The following is a 23,476-nucleotide window of genomic DNA, read 5'->3' on the forward strand; positions in this document are numbered from 1 at the left end:
TATGTACAGTGCTATGGGGAACAGCATGAAACACTCCCCAATTGTAAATAAAAGGTGTGTCGTGTCTGCCTGTCTCTGTTGGGTTAGGGTGGCTGTTTGCACCCTGGTGGTCCACACCATTCATCTCCATCAGGATGCTAGTCCCTCCATTATGGCATTCACAACATTTTATCTACCACTGCTGTACAGATTCCTCTCTAACAATTTAGCTGATTCTTCATTAGCTAACCTGCAGTTGCTCCATCTTGGTTATGATGTCAATCTGCATCCAGCCCTGCAAGCAGGTCCTCCAAATTGGGGTTATTGGCAGGATTGGCCCTCCAGCCACTGTAAGAAAATGGTGCTGAGGTGTAACCCACTGCACTCGGGTCCCAATCCAGGTGGTTCGTCATGTGGTGGGTACAGCAACGCACTGTAAACCTCCTTCTCCTCCTCCTCCTTCATTAGCTGTCCTTCCACCATGTTAAATATCACCTGCATACTTATTTTGTTTTTTTTATTAATTTTATTGCACTCCATACAAAGCAATCAAGTTTTTACAAAAAGAAAAATAGAGTTAAGAACAGATCGATCCCCACCCTTGAGAGAGAGAGCAAGCCAAACGGCATAAAAATTTTACAGCTTTTAAACATACCTAAATTAATAAATTCTCTGTGCTTTATAAACTTATTTTAAAATATTACTGATTAGATCCTGCCATGTTTTGAAAAACGTCTGTACGGATCCTCTAACTGAGTATTTGATTTTTTCCAATTTCAAATAATATAACACATCAGTTTCCCACTGACTTAAAAGAGGAGAGTTTGGGTTCTTCCAGTTTATCAGAATAAGTCTGCGTGCCAACAGTGTAGTGAATGCAATCACAATTTGTTTGTCTTTCTCCACTTTAAGACCCTCTGGAAGAACCCCAAACACAGCTGTTAATGGGTTAGGAGGGATTGTGAGTCCAAGACTGTCTGACAGGTAATTAAAAATGTTTGTCCAGAATAATGTTAATTTGGAGCAGGCCAAGAACATGTGACCCAGTGAGGCTGGGGCTTGGTTGCAACGTTCGCAGGTTGGATCTCGCCCTGGATACATTTTGGAGAGTTTTAGTCGAGACAGATGTGCTCAATAAATAATTTTAAGTTGTATAATTGTATGCTTTGCGCATATGGAGCTCGAGTGAATTCTCTGCATTGCTACTTTCCACTCCTCTTCTGATATATTAATTGAGAGACCTTTTCCCAGTGTCCTCTTGGATCTTTGAAAGGGAGGGATTGTAAAATGATTTTATATATTGCAGAGATGGAGTCTAAGTCCTTGAGATTGAGCAATATTTTTTCCAGCATGGATGAGGTTGCAAGATGAGGAAAATCTGGAAGGTTCTGTTTAACAAAGTTCCTGATTTGAAGATAGTGAAAGAAACCTGCATACTTAACCATCTTATTGATAATATTCCAGGCCAGATTGCTTATACAGTGGAACCTCGGGTCACAAATGTCTCAAATGACCACATACTAATCGGGTCACGACCAAAAAGTTCGGCAAACTTTTGCATCTGTTCACGACCACACACTCGGGTGACGAACAAGCCAGTTTCCCTTCCGGTTCGTACGCGCCGATGATTTCCGCACGTGTTCAGTCTCTCCCTGTACATCGTTCTCAGTCAGACGTGTGTGCATACAAGGTTAGTTTTCTTGGTTGTTTATGGTTAGGTTTTGTATAAATTACGGATTTTTCAAATTTTTAATTTTTTTCCCTGTTGTTAAAACTCATTAAAAAAAAGTGTTTACAGTGAGCATGCGCTCTTACAATGTTAGTTTTCTCTGTTCAAGATTTTCTCAGTGTTATTCAATGTTTTTACATTTAGTTTACTATTACACTGTGATTTCTATGGTATAATTTTTGTGCTTAAAAAATCTTTAAATCAATATATATATACATACAGTTTGTACGGTCTGGAATGGATTCATTGTATTTACATACAATCCTATGGGGGAAATTAGTTTGGGTCACACCCAAATCGGGTTGCGACCAGAATTTTGGAACGACCCGAGGATCCACTCTATATTGCAGCTGGGTGCGGGAATGACAGGTCAGAGCAGTGGACGAAAATAATGGGACAGCGTTTAATGCTGGTCCAAAACAAAACACACTTTTTGGCAAAAAAGCAAAAATCGCCTCTTGGGCAAGACTGACAAGGCTGTTTGGCTCACACAACAAGGGTCGATCACAGGAGTTCTGTCCAGCGGGTCACTCACTATGGAAATGATGCTTCCTTCCGTGCAGCCGGGCTTCTTAATGCTGCCCAAACCAGAATGGGCGGAGCTAAGCGCTCTCCCTAGGCGGCTTTCTCGGTGCTACGGGGAGATAAAGAGAAGTGAATGTTAGCCACAGCGCCGCCCTCTTGTCCTGGCGGGTTATCACAAACCTCAATCGAGGTATAGGTGACAACACGTTATATTAAAAAGAGCAGCAATACTCTGCACTGACCCCTGAGGGGCTACCACTCCTAACATCATCTGATACTGATAAACGTTTCCATCACCATAACCCTTTGCTTCTCGTGTTTAAGCCAATTAGGTACCCACCTACAGACTGCACCTCGGATTCCCACTTCTCGTTTGACACACCAATGACAAGACCAGCAATTTGCAGACCATCTGCATTTAAGGACAGATGAGAGACCCCCAGAGTGTGTGGCAGTGGCAGTGGAGCCATCGTATGAGCTGACGATTTCATCTAAGCTCACTTAAGGGTCTCAAGTGTGTGTGTTTGTTAATTTACTTCTGTGTCGTGAGCACTGGCAGGTTACCCAGAGTGCGGATTGCACCTAAAGCCTTTAAACTCAGTTACGGTCCGACGCCTTTGCCAGTAAGCTGCCTGCACACCCACTCCACACAGCATCCTGCCTCTCAACAGAAAGACAGAAGACGAGAGCTGAAGAGAAAGGCCTTTTACTGTCCCCGTCCTCGCGCTAAAAGCAGACAAAGAAACGTTCTTTAAAAAAAAACCTTTCACAGCTGAATGAGTCTCTCTCTCTCGAATGTCGCCATCGCGATGAATGAGACGTGTCACTCGGCCCTTGGAGACAAACACCAGCTGGAGGGAGAATCCTGAGTTCCAAAGAGTAAAACCTGACAAGGGATTTGTCATGATGCCAGCGAGTGAATGCCCTGTTGTGCGGAGAAAAGAAACGGCGTTTACAAAGCGTGGACTTTTTACATTCAGTTCCCACACTCTGGGGGCACCTGTGGATGCGCTTAACTCCTTTTCTTCTCCACCGTGAGACTTTGGGACTGTCAGTAAATGGCCTCTCGCCACCTCAACGAATCACTGAGATGAAACTCATACCTCTGGTCCCTTTGACTCTTTTAGGATATTTCAGGCTGCCATGTCAGAAACTGAAAACAACTGTGGGTTACCAATGTGGTAGCCCCCTCCACGATAAAAAGAAGAACCTGTTTATTCCATATTTAACCAAAAAAGCAAACTTTGCTTTAGAGTTTTAACTCAGCCGAATATTTCAAATAGTGAAAATGGCTTGGACAAAAGTGATGGGACCCTTTAAGTTTTTGCAGTGTGGCTCAGCGCCTCTGCCATCAGGGAATACCATTGCCATGAAGGGGCGTACACGGTCTGTAACAATCTTAAGGTAGGTGGTATGTGTCAAAGCAACATCCACATGAATGCCTAAGGCTTTCCCCAGCAGAACCATAGTCCCATAATGCATCCTGCTGCCATCTCTTTCCCAGGTATGGGAACACACACACACACACCTACCTGGCCATCCACGTCCACTTCTTCTTCTTCTTCTTTCGGCTGCTCCTGTTAGGAGTTGTGGATCATCTTTTTCCATCTCTTCCTCTCCTCGTCATCTTGCTCTGTCACACCCATCACCTGCATGTCCTCTCTCACCACATCCATAAACCTCCTCCTAGTCCTTCCTCTGTTCCCCTTACCTGGCAGCTCTATCCTTAGCACCCTTCTTCTAATATACCCAGCATCTCTCCTCTGCACATGTCCAAACCAACGCAATCTTGCCTCTCTGACTTTGTCTCCCAACCATCCAACCTGAGCTGACCCTCTAATGTCCTCATATCTAATCCTGTCTCAAGAATCTTCGTCTTTTGGCTGCTCCCATTCGGGGTTGTCACAGTAGATCATCCTTTTCCATCTCTTCCTGTCCTCATCATCTTGCTCTGTCACACCCATCACTTGCATGTCCTTTCTCAGCACATCCATAAACCTTCTGTTATGTCAGTGGTTCTTAAACTGTGGGGCAGGCCCCCCTACGGGGGTGCAAATTAACAAAAGGGGGGGCGCAAAGATGTGAAAAAAGGAAAACAAGAATCGAAAATATGAAAAATACATCTATTGAAACCAAAACAAGTTAACTTAAACTACATTCTGATACTAGAAAAATAAATCTAGAGTTAGATAAATGTTGATAAAAGTTAAGTAGGTATAATAAAATATGCATCTATGATATATTATAAATTAAAAAAGAACAAATTGATATTCAAAAAAAAGTTAGGGGGGCACGATTAAAACTGTTATGAAAACTCGGGTCGCAAATACTTAAAGGTTGAGAAGTGCTGTCTTAGGCCTTCCTCTGTTCCTCTTACTTGGCAGCTCTATCCCTATCACCCTTCTCTCATTATCACCCAGCATCTCTCCTCTGCACGTGTCCAAACCAACGCAATCTTGCCTCTCTGACTTTGTCTCGCAATTATCCATTCTGAGCTGACCCTCTAATGTTCTCGTTTCCAATGCTGTCCCAAGAATTTTCTTCTTCTTTCGGCTGCTACCGTTAAGGGTTGCCACAGCGGATCATCTTCTTCCATATCTTTCTGTCCTCTGCAACTTGTTCTGTCACTCCCATCACCTGCATGTCCTCACTCACCACATCCATAAGCCTTCTCTTAGGCCTTCCTCTTCTCCTCTCGCCTGGCAGTTCTATCCCTAGCACCCTTCTCCCAATATACCCAGCATCTCTCCTCTACACATGTTTATACCAACGCAATCTCGCCTTTCTGACTTTATCTTCCAACCTGAGCTAACCCTCTAATGTCCTCATTTCTAATCCTATCCATACTCGTCACACCCAATGCAAATCTTTGCATCCTTAACTCTTCTACCTCCAGCTCTGTCTCCTGCAGTGCCCCCGTCTCCAGTCCATATAACATAGCTGGTCTCACTGCCGGCCTGTAGAGCTACCCTTTCACTCTTGCTGATATCCGTCTCTCACAAATCACTCCTGACACTCTTCTCCACCCATTCCACCCTGCCTGCACTCGCTTTTTCACCTCTCTTCTAAAATCCCCATCCACATGATCTAAAAGATCTTAAAGATTCATCAGATGGGCCACCTTCTTCCATTACTCCAGTGTCCAGTTCTGACAATCCGTTGTCCATTGTATTGCACTTTTAGGAAGTGGACAGAGGTCAGCATTGGCACTCTGACTGGTCTGCAGCAAGTGTTGTGGACAATGGACTCCATCTAGCTTCATAGTAAACACTCAGTGTCCCAGGATGATAGACTTTATTGCAAAGTTGTGCAAAAACTGTCTCAGTTCAATGAAGTGAGCACCTTTAGTTTGGCAGTTGCTCATTTTATTACATTTTCTTATCACATGATTACCTCACTTTGTATATTTTTCTTGTCATTACATGACTCCTACATTCCTGTGTTTTTGCCTAGTCACCATTATCTTCTAATGCCTAGTAAACAACAACAAGTTTCTAATGGATATAATTGCTCCATTATCAGCCACCATCACCTATGCTCCTGGGGCCCCCGGCCAGTGCCCACTGTGCCATGCCACTTGACACGTGTTCCTTTTAGGGGCGATAACTCCCTAGTTGGAATAAGTTCTTTTATAATTGCAGCATTTTAAGTATCCAAAAACTATATAGATATGATATTAAAAGGCGATATCCCTCCCATAGTGATACGGCGGTAAAAATCACATAAGAGAAAATAACTTAGCCTTCTTTACTGACGATTTACATGGCATTACAGACGGGAAGCCTGTAGCAAGACAATACCAAGGTGGGATCTATACAGCGTGCATTTTTCGTCGCTGCGTTGGAAGGCTTTTCAGGACGGATGACGATATCACCCATCCATCCGTCGGCTTCAAAGTGTTTGGCTGCTGTCCAAGTCTTTTTATACTGTCTTCTCCACATGCAGGCTCCCATGTCGGCAAATAGTCCATTTCCAAACAAGGAAAGAAGATTTTGTGCTGACTATACATTCCTCCAGCTGTCTTTGTCTATCTTGTCCTATGCTTGGCCCAGCAATTCTAAATGCTGAGAGCCCCTGTGTGCTAACTTTGGCCTGGCCTGTACATGTGAGTGGATTTTTAAAATAATTTTTGTACAGGGCACAGTGACATTAAACTTATATTCTTATTACAACTGGTCTCTCCACTGTGAGACTTTGGAACTGTCAGTAAACAGCCTCTCGACACCTCAACGAATCACTGAGTTGAAACTCAAACCTGTCGCCCGTTTGACTCCTTTAGATTATTTCAGGTTGCCACGTCAGAAAACAAAAACAGTTGTGGGTTACAGACATGGACAAACAGGTACCCTCTCTACGACAAAAAAAAAGAACGCTATTTATTCCATACTAGCTGTCCCAGGTGGTTCTGCAAACGTAGTAGTGAAACAGGACAAACTTTAAAAATTAATTAAAAAACAAAAAATGTAATTCTGACCAAGCAGAAGGTAGGTACACTCAATTGTCAAATGTTGGCACTGTAACTGATCATGTTCAGCTCTGATGGGAGAGCGTCCCCCATGTAAGAAGAACTGCATGTGACCGTGATATCTCTGGCAATCAGCATCTACCCTCTAAAACACACATAGCTCTGATCTCTCTCTCAAAAACGTCAAACGTTACTCCTTAACAATCTGTAGATGATAATGATAGGTCCCGGCGCCTTTGACGACACCACTTCCATTACCGGTGCCTTTGATGACTTCACTTCAGGCCCCAATGACATCACTTCCTGTCATGGCCTTTAAGCCTGTAATTTGCAATCCAACCTATGAACAATTCAACAAAAATACCCATTTGCATCCAGGGCATAATATACGGGCTGCTGCCCCAAACCTTTTTGATGTCTGTGGACTGTTATTATGACAACATATATATATATATATATATATATGTATGTATAGGGGTGTGTGGCTGGGGGTGGTACCCAGCTGGGATGCCCAGGAGGACTGAAGGAGGGCTTACGCCTCCTCCAGACTGACCAGGGGTGACTGCCCTGGTAGCAATGGGGACGATGGAAACTGAGCTTGGAAGCTCAACCCTATAGGGGCCCGTGGTCACTGCCAGGGGGCGCCCCAATGCCTGGAGAGCCCTGGTCCTCAGCACTTCCACCACACCCAAAGTGCTGGGGGGGAAGATGACCAGGGACACCCGGAGTGCTTCCGGTTGCGCAGGCAGTACTTTCGCCACACTGGGGAGTGCCGGCGGAAGATTATCAGGAGGCACCTGGAGCACATCCGGGTGTGTATAAAAGGGGCCGCCTCCCTCCGTTCGATGGCTTGAGTCGGGAGCGGAGAAGGACGGAGCTCGGAAGGAGAGGAAAGGAAGCGGCCTGAAGAGAGGGAAGCATTTTGTTGAGGCCTGGACTTTGGGGGATTTTTGGGGTTGTGTTGCACCTTGTATATACTAGGATATATAATAAATGTGTGTTGGGTGATTATACGATGTCTGCCTGTCTGTGTCTGGGCCATGTACCACTATATATATATATATATATATATATAGGGTAGGATTCAAAAGAAATGAGCGGTAGAATCGGCCTTGAAGGGAACCCCTGTGTAGTAGTGCGTTACACGGCGGAATGGAAAGTTCGTTAGAGCAACGGTACGCGATCAAGTTCTTCGGAGTGAAGGGGATCATCCACTACGAGTTTGTCCCGCAAGGACAGACCGTGAATGCTGCTTACTACTTGGAAGTCCTGAAAAGGCTGAAAAGAAGCGTCACGCGCAAGTGAAGGGACATCAAGGACAGCTGGAAGCTTCACCACGATAACGCGCTCAGCCACACCGCCTTCATCGTGAGCGCCTACCTGGCCCGGGTGAACGTTCCGGTGGTCCCCCAGCCTCCCTACAGTCTGGACATGTCGCCTTCTGACTTCTTCTTGTTTCCGCGCTTCCGTGCCTATTTTGAAGACTATTTATTAGTTGGACTGATTTGCTCAATAAATTTGTCTTTTTGAACAAAGGCTCATTACTTTTGAACCCTACCCTGTATATATATATATAAATTTAACAAAAATCAGACTTTGCTTTACAGTTTTTATTCAGCTGAATATTTCAAATAATAACACAATTGAAAATGGCTTGGACAGAAATGATGGAACCCTTAACCTTTTCCTGTATGGTAGCGTGCATTATTCTGTTGAAAGAGGCAAATGCCATCAGGTAGTACCGTTGCCATGAAGGGGTATACTTGGTCTGTCACTATCTTTTGGTCGGTGGTAATTGTCAAACTTACTTCTAAAAGAATGCCAGAACCCAGGGTTTCCCAATAAAATATTGGCCACATTGCCACTGTGTCTTCTTCTCATTATGCAGTCTACTGTGATCTCTTCCCCAGGTAAATGACGCACATGCACACAGCCATCCATAATATTCATCAGACCAGGCCACGTTTTTCCATTGCTCAGTGGTCCAGTTGTGACACTCATGTGCCCTTCACAGGTCCTTTTGGCGGTGCACAGGGGTCAGCATGGGCACTCTGACTGGTCTGCTACACTGTGTGTTCTAACACCTTTTCTCACATGGCCAACATTACATTTTTCAGCAGTATGTGCTACAGTAGCACTTCTGTGGGATCGGAGCAGACAGGTTAGCCTTTGCTCCTCACGCACATCATTGAGCCTTGCTATAATACTCTTGACAGTTCACTAGCTGTCCTTTGTTGGACCACTTTTTTGGTAGGTGCTGACCCATACTTACTGGGAGCACTCCACAGACTGGCTAGCTTTCACTCTCCATGAGCATCAGTGAGCCTTGGGCGCCCATGACTCTTTTTGCTGGTGCACCAGTTGTCTTTCATTGGAACAATTTTGGTAGGCGCAATCCTGCTATTTTGGAGATGCACTGACCCACTCATCTAAGCCATCACAATTCGGCCTTTGTCAGAGTTGTTCAGATCCTTATGCATGCCCAATTTTCCTGCTCCCAACATATCACCTTCAAGATCTGACTGTTCACTTGCTGCTTAATAATACATTCCACCCCTTGATAAGTGCCATTGTCACGAAATAATCAGTGCTATTCGTGTTACCTGTCAGTGGTTTGAATGTCGTGGCTGGTTGGTGTATATCCTGATGGGGATTACAATTTACTTACACAAGATATTCACGTTGGAGATGGGATTCAGCTTTCTCATTTAGAATATCACACTAAAATATTGCATAGGTGCTTTCTTTATTAATGAAATTCTGGGGGTAGAAAACTGCTTTTTTTCCAGCTTCCTGACATTGCAAATAATGACAAACAAAATATTTATCAATTCATATGTGTGATATCACTCATTTTACACTCCACCACACAATAGGAGGTCAGAAACTTGAACGTACCCCTCAAGAAAAGGACCTTGGAGTCAAGGTGGATTTGTGACTACTTTCTTCTAAGCAGTATGCAGAAGCGATCAAGAAGGCTAACAGAACATTAGAATTGTAGAAAATCTTTTCATGAGAGCAGGCCACTCAACAAAGCTCATCAGTCCTGTCCATTCACCCATCCCACCCCTTAACACTAGAATTACCAGAGCCTACGAAAAAACTCCATCCCACCTTAAGTCACTTTGCACCTCTCTGTCAGCGTCTTTTGTCCTTTAAATGTGTTGATAAGCAGCAAACAGCAAGCAGCCTGCTATCACATCCCCCACCCCACACAGTTTTCTCAGCTCAAGTCTGTTTATCTGCGTGTCAGTTGCTTAGAGTTGTATAGAGTGAGAAGTCAAGCAAAATGGCACCTTTTATAAATACTATATCGTTATTTGGAACACTTGCATTTCATGTGTGTTCCGTGTCTACAGCAATCTATGTACAGTTGACACATCATTAAAACAGAAACATTTATCATGTTTTAGTAATAATTGACAAAACATAGACATGAAGTGTATAATGTGTGAAGCCTGATTTCCAAATATCAAAGAAACACTTTCACAAAAGGTACAAAAATAACAGAACAAATGCACTTCGATTCAAAAATATAACTGCAGAAAAAGAACCCGCGTTAGGGTGCGACATTGACACACATTTGCTATGACCGCTTTGGTGGCTCAACGGTATCAACTGTTGACTGGTAATCAAAACTTCACGGGTTCGACCCTGGACGAGTCCGTTTTGAGAAGTGAGCTGCTCTTATTCTTACTATTTTAGAATAAAAACATACATTTGATTTCAGTCCGTAACAGCCGGTGTAAATGTATGATACTTGTAAAGGTTAGCTTTGTTTTGTTTTTTTTTTTATTCAGTTTTATTCTCTCAGTTGCGTTCACGATTCAAATCTGACACTGCTGTTTTCACATAAAGGCGCACTATAGCTCTGCAGTCTTCTTCTGACTTTACGCTGTGGGAAGTACGTAAATAAACCATGGTAAATAAGTAAATAACATTTGAGCTGGCTCTTATATACAAAGTACAGCGACGGCAGCTTCCACCAGCGGCTATAGACTCTTCAGTACGTGAGCGACTCTCCACACTAGTGTTTAGATCTGGACAGTGTATGTGCCCCCAAAAAAAGCTTAACTGCACTCTCCCCCCTTTTTACCATCGCTGTACTTTTTATATGTACACGGGAAGCTCTGCAGTCTACTTGTGACTTTACACTGTAGGAAGTAAGTAAATGAATGAAGGTAAATAAGTAAATAACAATCGATCTGGCTCTTAAATACAAAGTACAGTGATGTATCCCACCCCTTAACTGGCGCCGTTGTATGTGATAATCAGGGGTATTCACGTTACCTGTCAGTGGTTTGAATATCGTGGCTGATCAGAGTCATTTCCAGTTTAGTTACAAAAGGTAATCACGTTTGAGATGGAACTCTGATTTCTTCTTTAGAATATCACACTAAAATATTTTATACGAGAGGTGTGCGGCTCGTTGGCATCATTTAAGTAAATCTATTATTAATGCCATCGCTCTGGGGAGAGGGGTGCAGGCAATTTGCAGAAAATGTGGTTTGTCTCTGGATTGGTGTGAGGCAGTCAGCTGACCATACGTTTTTGGCGCAGCCGGTCTGATTGTCTCATTATCATCCCAGGGAGGCAATAAAGTGATTGCACCTGCAACCCGCTCCCGTGTATAAAGAAACAAGGGAAGAAAGAAACAAGAAAGGGAAGACCCGTGAGAGCAGTATCGGGCAGGACAAACCAGCCAGCCAGCCAGCTAAGGAGGAAAGGCAGCACAGTCATGGGCCCCACGAAGGAGCGATGGAATGGCACATTAGGGGCTGGTTCGCCCCACTGATTATTTGTGTGGTGTGTGTGACGAACATGGTGGAGTCCTCCTCAGGGATCCGAGATATGACTGTGGGAGTGCGAAGGAAGCCGGGAGCGGTCTGGTGGGAGCTGCTTAAGGCAGCAAAGACAGGGGTCAGTTAGCAATGACGTGTCTGCTGAGTCTCCGCCGGTTAAGCGAGTCATGGGTGAGCCGATAAGACGATGGAGGAGCTGTATTGGGCTCGTCCAGGAGTAGACAGAACATTAAGGATCTGATGACTCCTTTTTACTCTCGTTTTAACCCTAGTTTTATCTCCCGGATAACCACTGTTTTAATGGACTATTTAATTATTGATTTTTTTGATGCTCCTAATGTGGGATCCTGAGGTGGTTCGTCATGTGAAATGGTGCGACAATGTGCTGTATCAGTGCATGCTCCCAACCTCCTCCTCTGCACTTTTGGACACTTCTTTCCTGATCGATATTGTACCTTTCTTTACCTACCCCTTGCTATGGGCGTGTTCAGTGTTGTGCATGAACTCGTTCAAAAGAGAGCGTTCATTGAAAAAACAAATTTTTCTAAGAATGGTGAGCTTAACGTAACTTATTTGCAAGTGAAGAACTTGAAAATGAGCTCGTTCAGTTTTATGTGACATTCTGGATCTGGTTTAGGTCCTGATATAATGTTTTGCTTTACCCTGTAATGCAGGGGTGGAGCTGAATCCAAATTCAGTACTTGGATAAGCACTACTGATGGATTTTTCCAAATGTTTTGCCATTTATTTGTATTCGGAAAAAATAACGTCAAATCAAATAGGTGCTGTCTGTGTCTGCCTGCTTGTGCTTAAGCTGAACCCCTGCTGACACGAGCACGTGGTGAAGCTCTGCTTTCACTTTTAGGAAAACATTGTACTTCGTACTTCGCGAGGACACTTTATATTTTTCCTCTGTGGAAAAGACACTACAGGGTGGTCCAGATCTAATTATGCAGATCCAGATCGTCTAGATGACTTTGATTTATGCGGGGACGATTCCAGTTCGGCGCAAAGACGATTCTTCATGTCGTCATTTCGCACACTTCTCGATAGTCCGGGATTTTTTGGGTGATTTTCTATGTAATAAACTTAATAAGTTATAGCGTAATGACAATTTCATAATTAGATCTGGACCACCCTATAAATCAGTGCCGACCCAACACACACTGATATCGGAGGCACGTGAACAGGATAACAGCCATGAGGCACGTCTTCCCCGTGTCCCACAGAGCCTACACACTCCCCAAAAACACACAAAAAGAAAACACCAACACACTCTTCTTCCTCCACTCCTCCCAGGCAGCTTTGTCCTCCTCCTCCTCCCGACTCTGGCGCCCCGAGTTGTGGCTGCAGGCTGTTCTTATAGCCCACACGGTCTCAGGAAGCCGTGCGGCTCCCCCTGTTGGTGGCCATGGAGCCCAACAGGGTTGACCTCCAGTGTTCTAGAATTGTGGCCCTGGGGGGGCTGCCACCACGTATTCCGGGGGAAGAAATAAGCCTTCCATGTCTGCTCCCCCAGATTCAGTGCCAAAGGGCTGTCCCGGCTGGGCGTGGGTTCTGGGCGTCCACCACACCACGTTGGACATGAAATATGTGACATGAATTTTGACCGGCAGTGTAATCGGTTAGTTCACCTTCACGCTGGTTCCACAGTGACCATTTGTGTCACATGGTTGGAAATGGAGTGGTAATTTATATGTATGCTTACATGTATTTAATTTCTTTTTTGACCGGGAGGATGTTAGCATATATGGTTATACGTGTTTGTTGCTGGGTATAACTCAATAAAGTGTATTTAAATAAAAAAAGTCTTCATAATTATCATATTTTATTCAAGAGCACTGTAATAGCCTAATATACGGCGTGCAAAATTGAAAAAAGTAAACTCATGGATCATTTCTTCTCACTCCTTAAAAAATGCAAAATGAACTGAACATAAATTCGTTCAAAATTGAAACAGTGAACTATTAACATGAATTTATTAATTTTAATCTGTGTGAACTGAACGTCTGCGGTGGGCTGGCGCCCTGCCCGGGGTTTGTTTCCTGCTTTGTGCCCTGTGTTGGCTGGGATTGGCTCCAGCAGACCCCCATAACCCTGTAGTTAGGATATAGCGGGTTGGATAATGGATGGATGGATAAACTGATCTTTGAGCTCCTTCTTGTGAGGTGTGAACTTGCACAGCACTGGGTGTGTATGTGTCCTCATCCGCCTGGCTCACCCAAGTTATCTTTAGTGACTATTGTGGGTTCACGAGGCTCCCAAATGTAGTAGGGAGTGTGGATTGTTTCTTTCTTGAAGTTGATACTTTGTCACTCTTATCCATGAAACATTTCTAGCATTGTAACATGGAGTCCTGCTGGCTTCATAATACTGGATAACAAGCAGTGCCAGAGGGTACCAGCGGGCACTCCAGTTCTGAATTGCTTGTTCTTGATCTCTTAGGTCGGCTATTGGAATGAAGATGAAAAGTTTGTCAACACGGCCATGGACTCCCATGCTGGGAACGGCACGATCGGCCTTGCAAACAGAACTTACATAGTAACAACGATTCTGGTAAGCGTTCTGTACAAACTTCTCTAATTTTTAAAGTTTAATGGCTACACTGTCTGTTATGTCCCTGTGTGTTAGGCTGGTGTCTTTAACATTGGAAGAGCCCCGTCAAGTCAAGGTAAGTCTGCTCGGTAAAGGGTAACAGCGTTAGATGTTAGCAGTCCATTCTGCTAAATGTTTCTGAATATAGAAGTATTGCCGTTAATGTCTGCCATTTTTAATGTAAGAAAAACTTCAGACCCTTCCACTTTTTTACACATTTTGTGATGTTGCAGCCTTATGATAAAATCATTTAAATTCATATTTTCCCACATAACGCAACAATTAACACCTCAGAATGACGAAAACTAAATTTTGCAAATGTACTATAAATAAAAATTTGGACGTGAGCATCAGTAGGCTTTGCACCCTTGGAATAAAAGTTATCCGTACTATTCTCTAACATTTCAGTAATTATTTACCGATCTGATGCTGATCTTTCTGATCATAAAATAGGTCATTATGACAGCAATTGATGAGAAGAATTCATAATTAATTGTAGAATTATGGTATTTGTGGTTTCCTCTAGAGCGGGGGTCACCAAGTCCGGTCCTGGAGGACCACCGTGGCTGCAGGTTTTCATTCTAACCCTTTTTTTAACGAGTACCCTGTTTGTGCTGCTAATTAACATCTTGTGAATTCATTTTAATTGAATTGCTTTTTTAAGATTTGTTCCCCTGAATTTCTTAATTTCTTTCCTTAAATGGCACCCAAAAAGAAATGAAATGAGAAGCGAGTGAGCCAAGAGGAGACCAAGTAAGTGAGGGCCTCAAACTCCAACCAACTCCACTCCAACCAGGGGCCTCATGTGTAACGTATATGCTTAGAACTCGCACTATAACATGGCGTAAGCACAAAAGCCGAAATGTGTTTACGCACAGAAAAATGCAGATGCAGGAATCTGTGCGTACTCCAACTTCCACGTTCTTCTGCTACATAAATCCCGATCAGCGTGAAAACTAACACTCGTGTACGCGCTTTATGTAACGCTCCAACTCCTCCCAGAATTACGCCTCTTTGAATATGCAAATCAATATAAATCGCCCTTAAGCGCAGCCTTCTGTGAAAAGACAATGGGAAAAGCACGGGGGAAAATATAAGAATTTCAGCGAATACCAAGTGGAGGCAAAGGAAAAACATACTATTTGTTCAAATAAACCGTGATATAATCAACAAAAGGAAGTTGATCGAGTGACATAGCGTGTTGGAGAAACTTGAAAGCTCACATTCACAAATCGCACAGTGCCGGAAATAAAAAAGAAGTCACATATCAAAGTCGCCGTGAAAAGCCGAGTTGTAAGCCCACTGTCTGAGTGTCATATGAAAGCTTATTAGGGTACAGAGAAAAAGGCACACAGTGAGGAAAAAGCACGAAATGTCAACTTCAATCTCGACATTTCCACTTTAATCACGTAGTTTATTTTGTCATTAAACATCATAAACTTCATCTTAAAATCGTTTAATTAACCAGTTTCTCAAATCACATCGTAATTAAAGTAGCACGTTAAATGCTTTGTTTTGTATTTGATCTTCTATGTGCTCTGTGTGTGTGAATCACTACTTGCTTCTTAAACCGGCTCTCTTCCTCCAACTGGACACAGAATCCATTACATTCATGATATTACAGCTCTCTGAATAACTAAAATACTGAGATGTATACGTGATGTCATTTTCATGATGATAGGAGTTAAAGCACGTTATTAAATATGTGTTTCACTTCGATGAAATAATTTATTGCAGCAGTACAATCAGGGGCAGCTCTAGGCTTGTGGTGGCACTGGGCAGAGGAAGAATCGGTGGCTCCTTTGCCCGCCCGTCAGTAAGGTAGCTTATGCACAACGTCCGTTGCGGACACTGCATAGCCGCCTCGTGCTCATGACACAAGCATTTAACTTTTGCCGAAATTTGTCGCTGTGTTTTTAGCTGTGTTGTTATTTTCTCTTTCTGTTTTATATTCAATATATATTGGCGTAGCCGCCACTGCAGTCAGTGCTTTTCTTTCCCCAAGTAACCGATCGCCATACAATCAGCTCTGTAATAGACGTTAAGCCATCTGTAAGCTTAGCGCCGATTCTTCAAAACGTTTAAAGAACATTGAAATATCTTCGTAGTACATGTTTAATTATTCTATCCTTAACGACACTCCCAGTGAAGAATATAGATTATTTAAATGAAGTTAAAGTTTTATCTGTATAATTTAATAAACATATTTTGCTGAATTTCACCTTATAAATGATATCGTTTCTGTTTCTGAACCGCGTGGTCCGTACAGGAAAGGCTTTAAAACGTTTTGCAGTGGCTGAGGCAGCGTGTCCTTGAAGCTGTATACCGATAATTCTCTTTCCGATCATCTGCTGCTGTGATTCCCACTCAGATACAGTGATATCAATACTCTGAGTGGTGCAGTGAGAGAAATATTGAAAAAGATGATCCGCTGTGGCAACTCCTAACGGGAGCAGCTGAAAGAAGAAGAAGAAGAAGAAGTGAGAGTAACAACGCTAAAGCAGTTATGGTATTTGGAATACTATGGCTGTTCCCTGGACCATTATATTGTTACAAGTTAATTACAATCAGATGCATTACACTAATAAATAATATGCGGTTAGTTTCGGTGTATTTATAAAGCTGCGTCAGGAAAATAATGAGTAACCACACAGGAACAGTAGCACTGCTTTGACGCTGGGTGCCGCCAGTCTGCAAAACCGAGCGGAGAACTTGTGTACAACAAGGTATGAGGTACCGTGGAAAAGTGCGTGGATTTACGCCAAGTGTAGGTTTTATACATCGCGATTTGAACGTGGAAGAGTTCTTACGCAACGTTTCTGTGCGTACGCACCATTTATACATGAGGCCCCAGCTGCTTAATGAGGTGCCAATTCTTGTAGTTAAATTAAACCCGTTCTTTAATTTCATGGCTTGTTGCTGTTCTTGTGGTGCGTTAGCAAACATTTCTGAAATTGTTGATTTTCTATTTTCTGTTAAAATGTTTTGGAGACCTGAGCAGACCAACATTCCTGAGACCTTCATCATTCTTTATTTTCAGATATTGTGTGATGGACACCAGTTGTTTTGGCTCATTTTCTATCTCATTATTGTTTGGCTGCTAATTAAGGAGAAAGAAACAATTAAGGGGTCTGAGTCTTCAAGAGCAGATCAATTAAAATTAGTTAATTAGCAGCAAAAACAGGTCACTCGTTCAGAAAAGGCTTAGACTGAAAACCTGCAGCCACCGTGGTCCTCCAGGACGGGAGTTGGCGACCTCTGCACTAGAGTGCCTTTTTCTCTTGCACGATATGGCTCAAAAACTAATCAGCATGTTGTCATCTCTTAACAGGTTTAAGTTTCGAGTTTGGTATTCATGCGTCACGTATCATGCGTCAGTTTATCCATCCGTGTCAACGTCTGATGTCTAATTGACACCATCACCATTATCACTCAATTCTTGCAATGGTTCAGTTTCAGTTTGTTCGAAAACCGCCTTTACGATTTTCATTTGTGTTTTTCCGGCCCACTCAAGAATATTCATGAGTTAAATTAGAGTGTCAGGAAGCATATAAATCTTCTTTTTTGTCAGCATGATGTTTTTTCATCCACTAGATGGCAGCAGACTACTGTCCCGAGAGATATTTAGGCTTAACACTATAAAGTGTATCATTATGCATCACCCCGAGCCTGACTCGGGTTTAACTGTAATTACATAGAATTGTAATCTCAAGTCACGGCCAAGGTTAATGCCAAGGAGGTTCATTCTCTGAATCTCTCACAGTAGGACAATTCCTTAAGTCCTTGATGCACACGGTTACTCTGTCTTTCTTGTAGAGGGGTGACCAGAACTGCACATAACACTCCAGATATGGCCTCACTAGTGCATTGTATGGTCTGATCGTAACGTCACTTGATTTGTATTCAACAGTCTTTATGATATAAGTTAACATTTTACTTTTTAATTGTTTCTTCACATTGCTTAGATCAGGGGTGACCAACTCCGGTCCTGGTGGGCCGTAGTGGCTGTAGGTTTTCATTCTAACCATCTTCTTAATTCGTGAGCCGTTTTTGCTGCTGATTAAGTTGTTTTGCCTTCGTTTTAATCGACGTGTCTCAGACCCCTTAGTCGTTTCTTTTTCCTTAATGAACAGCCAACCAATAATGAGACACAAAACAAGCTGCCACATGACCACCTCACCTGAAAATAAAGAAAGGTGAAGGTCTCGGTCAATGTTGGTTGTCTCAGGTCACCAAAACATCTTGACATCTTAGAAAAAAACAGAAATTGAACAGTCTGCTGTGGCCGAACGAGAGCAGCAACAAGTCCTGATATTCAATAACGGCTTTAATTAACAGCAAGCATCGGCTTCTCATTAAGAAACTGGTTGGAGTGAAATTGGCTGGAGTTTGACGGTCCAGTTTAGCTGGTCATCTGTTTCACGCCTCATTTCTGTCTGGCTGCCATTAAATGAAGAAATGAATCAATTCAAAGGACTGAATCCTTAAAAACAGGGCTATTAAAATGACGGGAAAAGGAGTTAATTAGCAGTGAAAACTGATCACTGATTAGGAAAAGGGTTAGAATGAAAACCTGCAGGCACTGCGGCCCACCAGGATGGGTCTTGGACGCCTAACTTAGATGATGACGTTGTTGTGCCAACATAAACCCCTAAATCTTTTTCAGAGGTTGCTTCTTGTAGCTCATTATCTCCAATCTTGTATTTACAATTGATTTTCCTTTTGCCCACGTGTAGCGCTTTTCTACATTAAACTACATTTTTTTATTTATATTTCATTTTCTGAGTGTTTGTCCAGTTCTGAAGCCTGTCCAGGTCATGATGAAATTGTTTTGCTGCCTCCTCAGTGTCTGCCATTCTTTCCTTTCATGCGTCGTCTGGCCGTTCTGCCATAGAGCCCAGAATAAGTGGAAAGTTGCAGGTGATGAGCACCACCTGGTTTCCTTTAGACATGAGGTTAATCTTCATTTCATCGGACATGGTCTTGTGTCTCACAATCTGACAGTCCCATGTGTCATTTCCTGAAGAGAAGCTTCTGTCTGTTCATTGTGACATAAAGCCCTGGTCAGTGGTGAGTTACAGTGATGGCCGTCTTTCTGGAAGCTTCTCTCGTCTCACCACAGGTTCTCCGAAGGTCAGCCAGAGTGATCAATGGGTTTACCTTTCTTACCAAAGACCTTCCCTGCTGATTGCTCCATTTGGCTGGGCGACCAGCTCTGAGAAGAGTTGAGGTTGTTCCAAAATTCTTTAATTTAAGAATTATGGAGATCACTGTTTGGAAAATGCATAAAACAATTATAATGCGTCTTCATTTTGTAAGCTGTCATGAGTAAAGATGTGTGCCAAGGATGCAGTAGCAGCAACAGAAATGACACAGTTTTCAAGTGCAGAAGCAAATACTGATCACACCATATTAGTGGCTGATAAACACCAAGCCATTTCATGCCATTTCTCTGCAATTCTGAAATTCCTTAGTAACGCAATGCAGTGAAATGAAGACAAGAAAAGGAAAATAAAGATTTGGGGAACCCTGGTGAACACCATCCTAGATAGAAGAATATTCTCTGCCAAATTTGGTTGACTTTAGGCATTCATGGTTAAAGTTATGGTGTTGGCAAATATGTTGTGGCCCAAAAACAGCCCAGATATAACCTGCCGCAATTAATGATTTTCACAGTGTCGAAATTCTGGGCCAAACACATCCCAGATACAGTCAGTCGCTTGTAATATATGTGTGGCATTACAGTTATGGACCAATTATGGCCCGGCTGTCACAAGCCACATTTAGGAATGTTCATGCCAATAGTATAGTGGGTCAAATTTAGCCCATATACTACTACTACTACTACAAATAATAATAACAACCCATTTGCAGTGAGAGTTGGACTCCACCAGGGCTGCCCTTTGTCACCGATTCTGTTCATAACTTTGATGGAGAGAATTTCTAGGCGCAGCCAGGGCGTTGACGGGGTCCAGTTTGGTGGGCTTAGGATTGGGTCACTGCTTTTTGCAGATGATGCTGTCCTGTTTGCTTCATCAGGCCGTGATCTTCAGCTCTCTCTGGATCGGTTCGCAGCTGAGTGTGAAGCGGCTGGGATGAGAATCAGCACCTCCAAATCCGAGACCATGGTCCTCAGCCGAAAAAGGGTGGAGTGCCCTCTCAGGGTTGGGAGCGAGATCCTGCCCCAAGTGGAGGAGTTCAAGTATCTCGGGGTCTTCTTCACAAGTGAGGGAAGAATGGAGCGTGAGATCGACAGGCGGATTGGTACGACATCCGCAGTGATGTGGGCTCTGCATCGGTCTGTCGTGGTGAAAAATAAGCTGAGCCGTAAGGCAAAGTTCCCAATTTACCAGTCGATCCACGTTCCTACCCTCGCCTATGGTCATGAGTTGTGGGTAGTGACCGAAAGAACGAGATTGTGATATACAAGCGGCTGAAATGATTTTCCTCCACAGGGTGTCTGGGCTTTCCCTTAAAGATAAGGTGAGAAGCTCAGTCATCCGGGAAGGGCTCAGAGTAGAGCCGCTGCTCCTTCGCATCGAGAGGAGTCAGATGAGGTGGCTCAGCATTTGATCAGGATGCCTCCTGGACGCCTCCCTGGTGAGGTGTTCCAGGCACGTCTAACCGGGAGGACGCCCCAGGGAAGACTCAGGACACGCTGGAGGGACTATGTCTCTCGGCTGACCTGGGAATGCCTCGGGATTCCCCCGGAAAAGCTAGAAGAAGTGGCCAGGGAGAGGGAAGTCTGGGCATCTCTGCTCAAGCTGCTGCCCACGCAACCCGATCTCGGATAAGCGGAAGAGGATGGATGGATGGATGGATAATAACAACTAGGGGGCTCTGCCCCCATGCACGCTTTGCTCGCCAACCCCTGTGCGGGCAGTACATGCTAGTCATTTCCCGGATCTGCCACTTGGAATGAATCGTGTTGTGCTTTTGGATAAACACGAATATCAACTCTGTCTTTAATATCTCCGTTTTTCGAAAGTATTATCGCTGACAATTTGTCATATGCTGGTTTATTATATATACGAGCGTGATCTTTCAGATTCATATAGAAATCCAAGAAAACTTCTTTGTCCATGTTTTTAAAATAAATTTAATGTAAATTGCGATACTTTTGGACGTATGGATTTGTATCCATTATTGGCTGTAGAATTTCTTATACTTTCAGTTGTTTAACTCTTTCCATTCTATGTTGCATCGCCTCTCCGTGATCATTAATATAAACCTGACCGAATTGTGGTTCCTTTGAAATTAAACTTATAGTAACTCTGTCATATGACCTATGTCCATATATTTAATCTCTTTTCGCTGTTCCGTTATTTCACTGAGTAATAATTTCCATTTGTTATCGCTAATACGATCTTTACTATCAGTTTTTTTGAGACTTTCACATTTTTGTACTTTCATAATCTCTAACCTACTCTGCATGTGTATCACGCCAACGTTTTTGAACCTCCTTAAGGGGTGCCACATTTGAGTACCGAGAAGAGAAACAGAATAGGTGAGGGTTAGTAGCAAATTCTAACTCTCATATTACGTATGTTTTAGTGCTAATGATTAACAACAGAGATGCAGTCTGTACAGTTAATCAGCAGCTCTAGTCAGGGTGTGCTAAACTGAAGTAGTGAATCTTCAGCCGAGCTTTGAAAGCTGAGACAGAAGGAGCATCTCTTTTAGTGCCAGGCAGACAATTCCAGAGTCAATGTCATTCTTTACGACGTTCTTCTTTGTCTTCTACTCTTTGTCTTTTCTTCTTCTACTGTTTGTCTTTTATTTCTGCCCCTGCTAGGACCTGTTAGGTTTTCATTTCAAGTCTTGTCTCGCGGGATGTGAAATTATCTCTCTGAAAATGTCTTGCCTCGTCTCTCTGAAAAAGTCTCGTCTCGTCCCAAGATTTTTTTAAATAATAGAGAGATAATAATAATAATAATAATAATTCATTACATTTATATAACACTTTTCAAGGAGCTCAAAACACTTTACACTGTGAGTGGCGAGCCACTTCAACCACAATTAATGTGCTGCGTCCACCTGGATGATGTGACGGCAGCCATTTTTGCACCAGTACGCTCACCATACATGACCTGTTAGGCGATGAAGGGGAGAGAGAGATAATTTGCCAATTAGAGACAGGGGATCATTAGTGGGCCAGAATGACCAGGCCATAATGGAGAATTTAGCCAGGACATCGGGATACACCGTACTCTTTTACGAAGGATGCCCAGAGATCTTTAATGGCCACAGAGGGTGAGGACTTCGGTTTTACATCACATCCGAAGGACGGTGCCAGTTGTACAGCACAGTGTCCCCGTCACTTTACTTGGCCCTGCAAGCCTCTTCCAGCATCAACCCAAACTTTTTCCTGGTTGGTCTCCCATCCAAGTGCTGGCCTGATCTGAACAGGATTAGCTTCAGAGTGGATGACCGCATCTGAAGTGCGTGTGGTATTGCTGCTAATTGCATATGCAAACAAGGACATGTAATATTAGGAGGGACATTCAAGAAGTTTCCGCACTTTTTTTTAAGTCTGTTTATTAAGAATTTCTTAAAGCAACTTACATCACTTTTCTACACTTTTCTTCCTTTGCAATGCACTTTTCCCAGCGTCGTACCAACGTTTTATTGCCATCAGCAAAAAAATGTTTTTGGTTGAGCACGTAGCCACTGATGCACCACTGCAATTCACATCATCATCATCATCATCATCAATCATATGAAAATCTGATCGTGGCTGTAGCTGGGCGTCTGGAGCGCTCTGCAACCGTCACACTAGCACGGCCATTTTCGAACATTTCAATCCACTCATTGATGACTCTACGAGTGAGAACTTTATCGCCATACTGAACACAAATATGTGGAGATGAATTTCTGCTCCCGGCACACCTTCTGCCCATAAGAAGCGTATGACAGAACGCTATTCCTCATTGGTGCAAGTCTGGCAGCCATCTTCACCACAGGGTGACAACTCTTATACTAAACTGCAAGGGCAGCCAACTTGCCAGACAGAACTAGTCACATGACCCTCTCAGACATGACCAATCACTATTCCTCCTGCCTTCACCGTTTTCAACAAAAATATAAAAGTGTGGAAACTTTTTGAACATGCCTCATATTTGTGGTATACTCATTATGAGCCAAAAGTGGCCCGGTTGTATTCAACTATATATAAGGAATGCATGCCATTTAGATTCTTCACAGGACCCTGGCCCAAATGCAGTTAACTACAAGTCCAGTATGCCTGGCATTACAGTTTTGCGCCAAATAAGGCCTAACAATCACCAGATGCATTCTGCGGTTTTCGTTTCATTCTTCTGTAGCCCCAGTGTAATAAGCTATAACATAAAGTTTGTGTGTGTGTCATTTCAATTTTGGTCC

The 23,476-nt window shown here is 43.2% G+C and overlaps 1 protein-coding gene across 4 annotated transcripts in view; it reads left to right on the top strand.

Moving 5' to 3' along the window:
• The window catches only part of gria1a (glutamate receptor, ionotropic, AMPA 1a), a 396,095-nt gene that overhangs the window by 264,377 nt on the left and 108,242 nt on the right, over positions 1-23,476 (top strand). For all 4 annotated transcript variants that reach the window (XM_039775539.1, XM_039775541.1, XM_039775538.1 and 1 more), the window contains exon 9: positions 13,946-14,056. In XM_039775539.1, the coding sequence (XP_039631473.1) occupies positions 13,946-14,056 (111 nt within the window). The remainder of the gene's footprint in view (positions 1-13,945; positions 14,057-23,476) is intronic.

Source organism: Polypterus senegalus, chromosome 13 (assembly GCF_016835505.1).
Source record: "Polypterus senegalus isolate Bchr_013 chromosome 13, ASM1683550v1, whole genome shotgun sequence".
NCBI lineage: Eukaryota > Metazoa > Chordata > Cladistia > Polypteriformes > Polypteridae > Polypterus > Polypterus senegalus.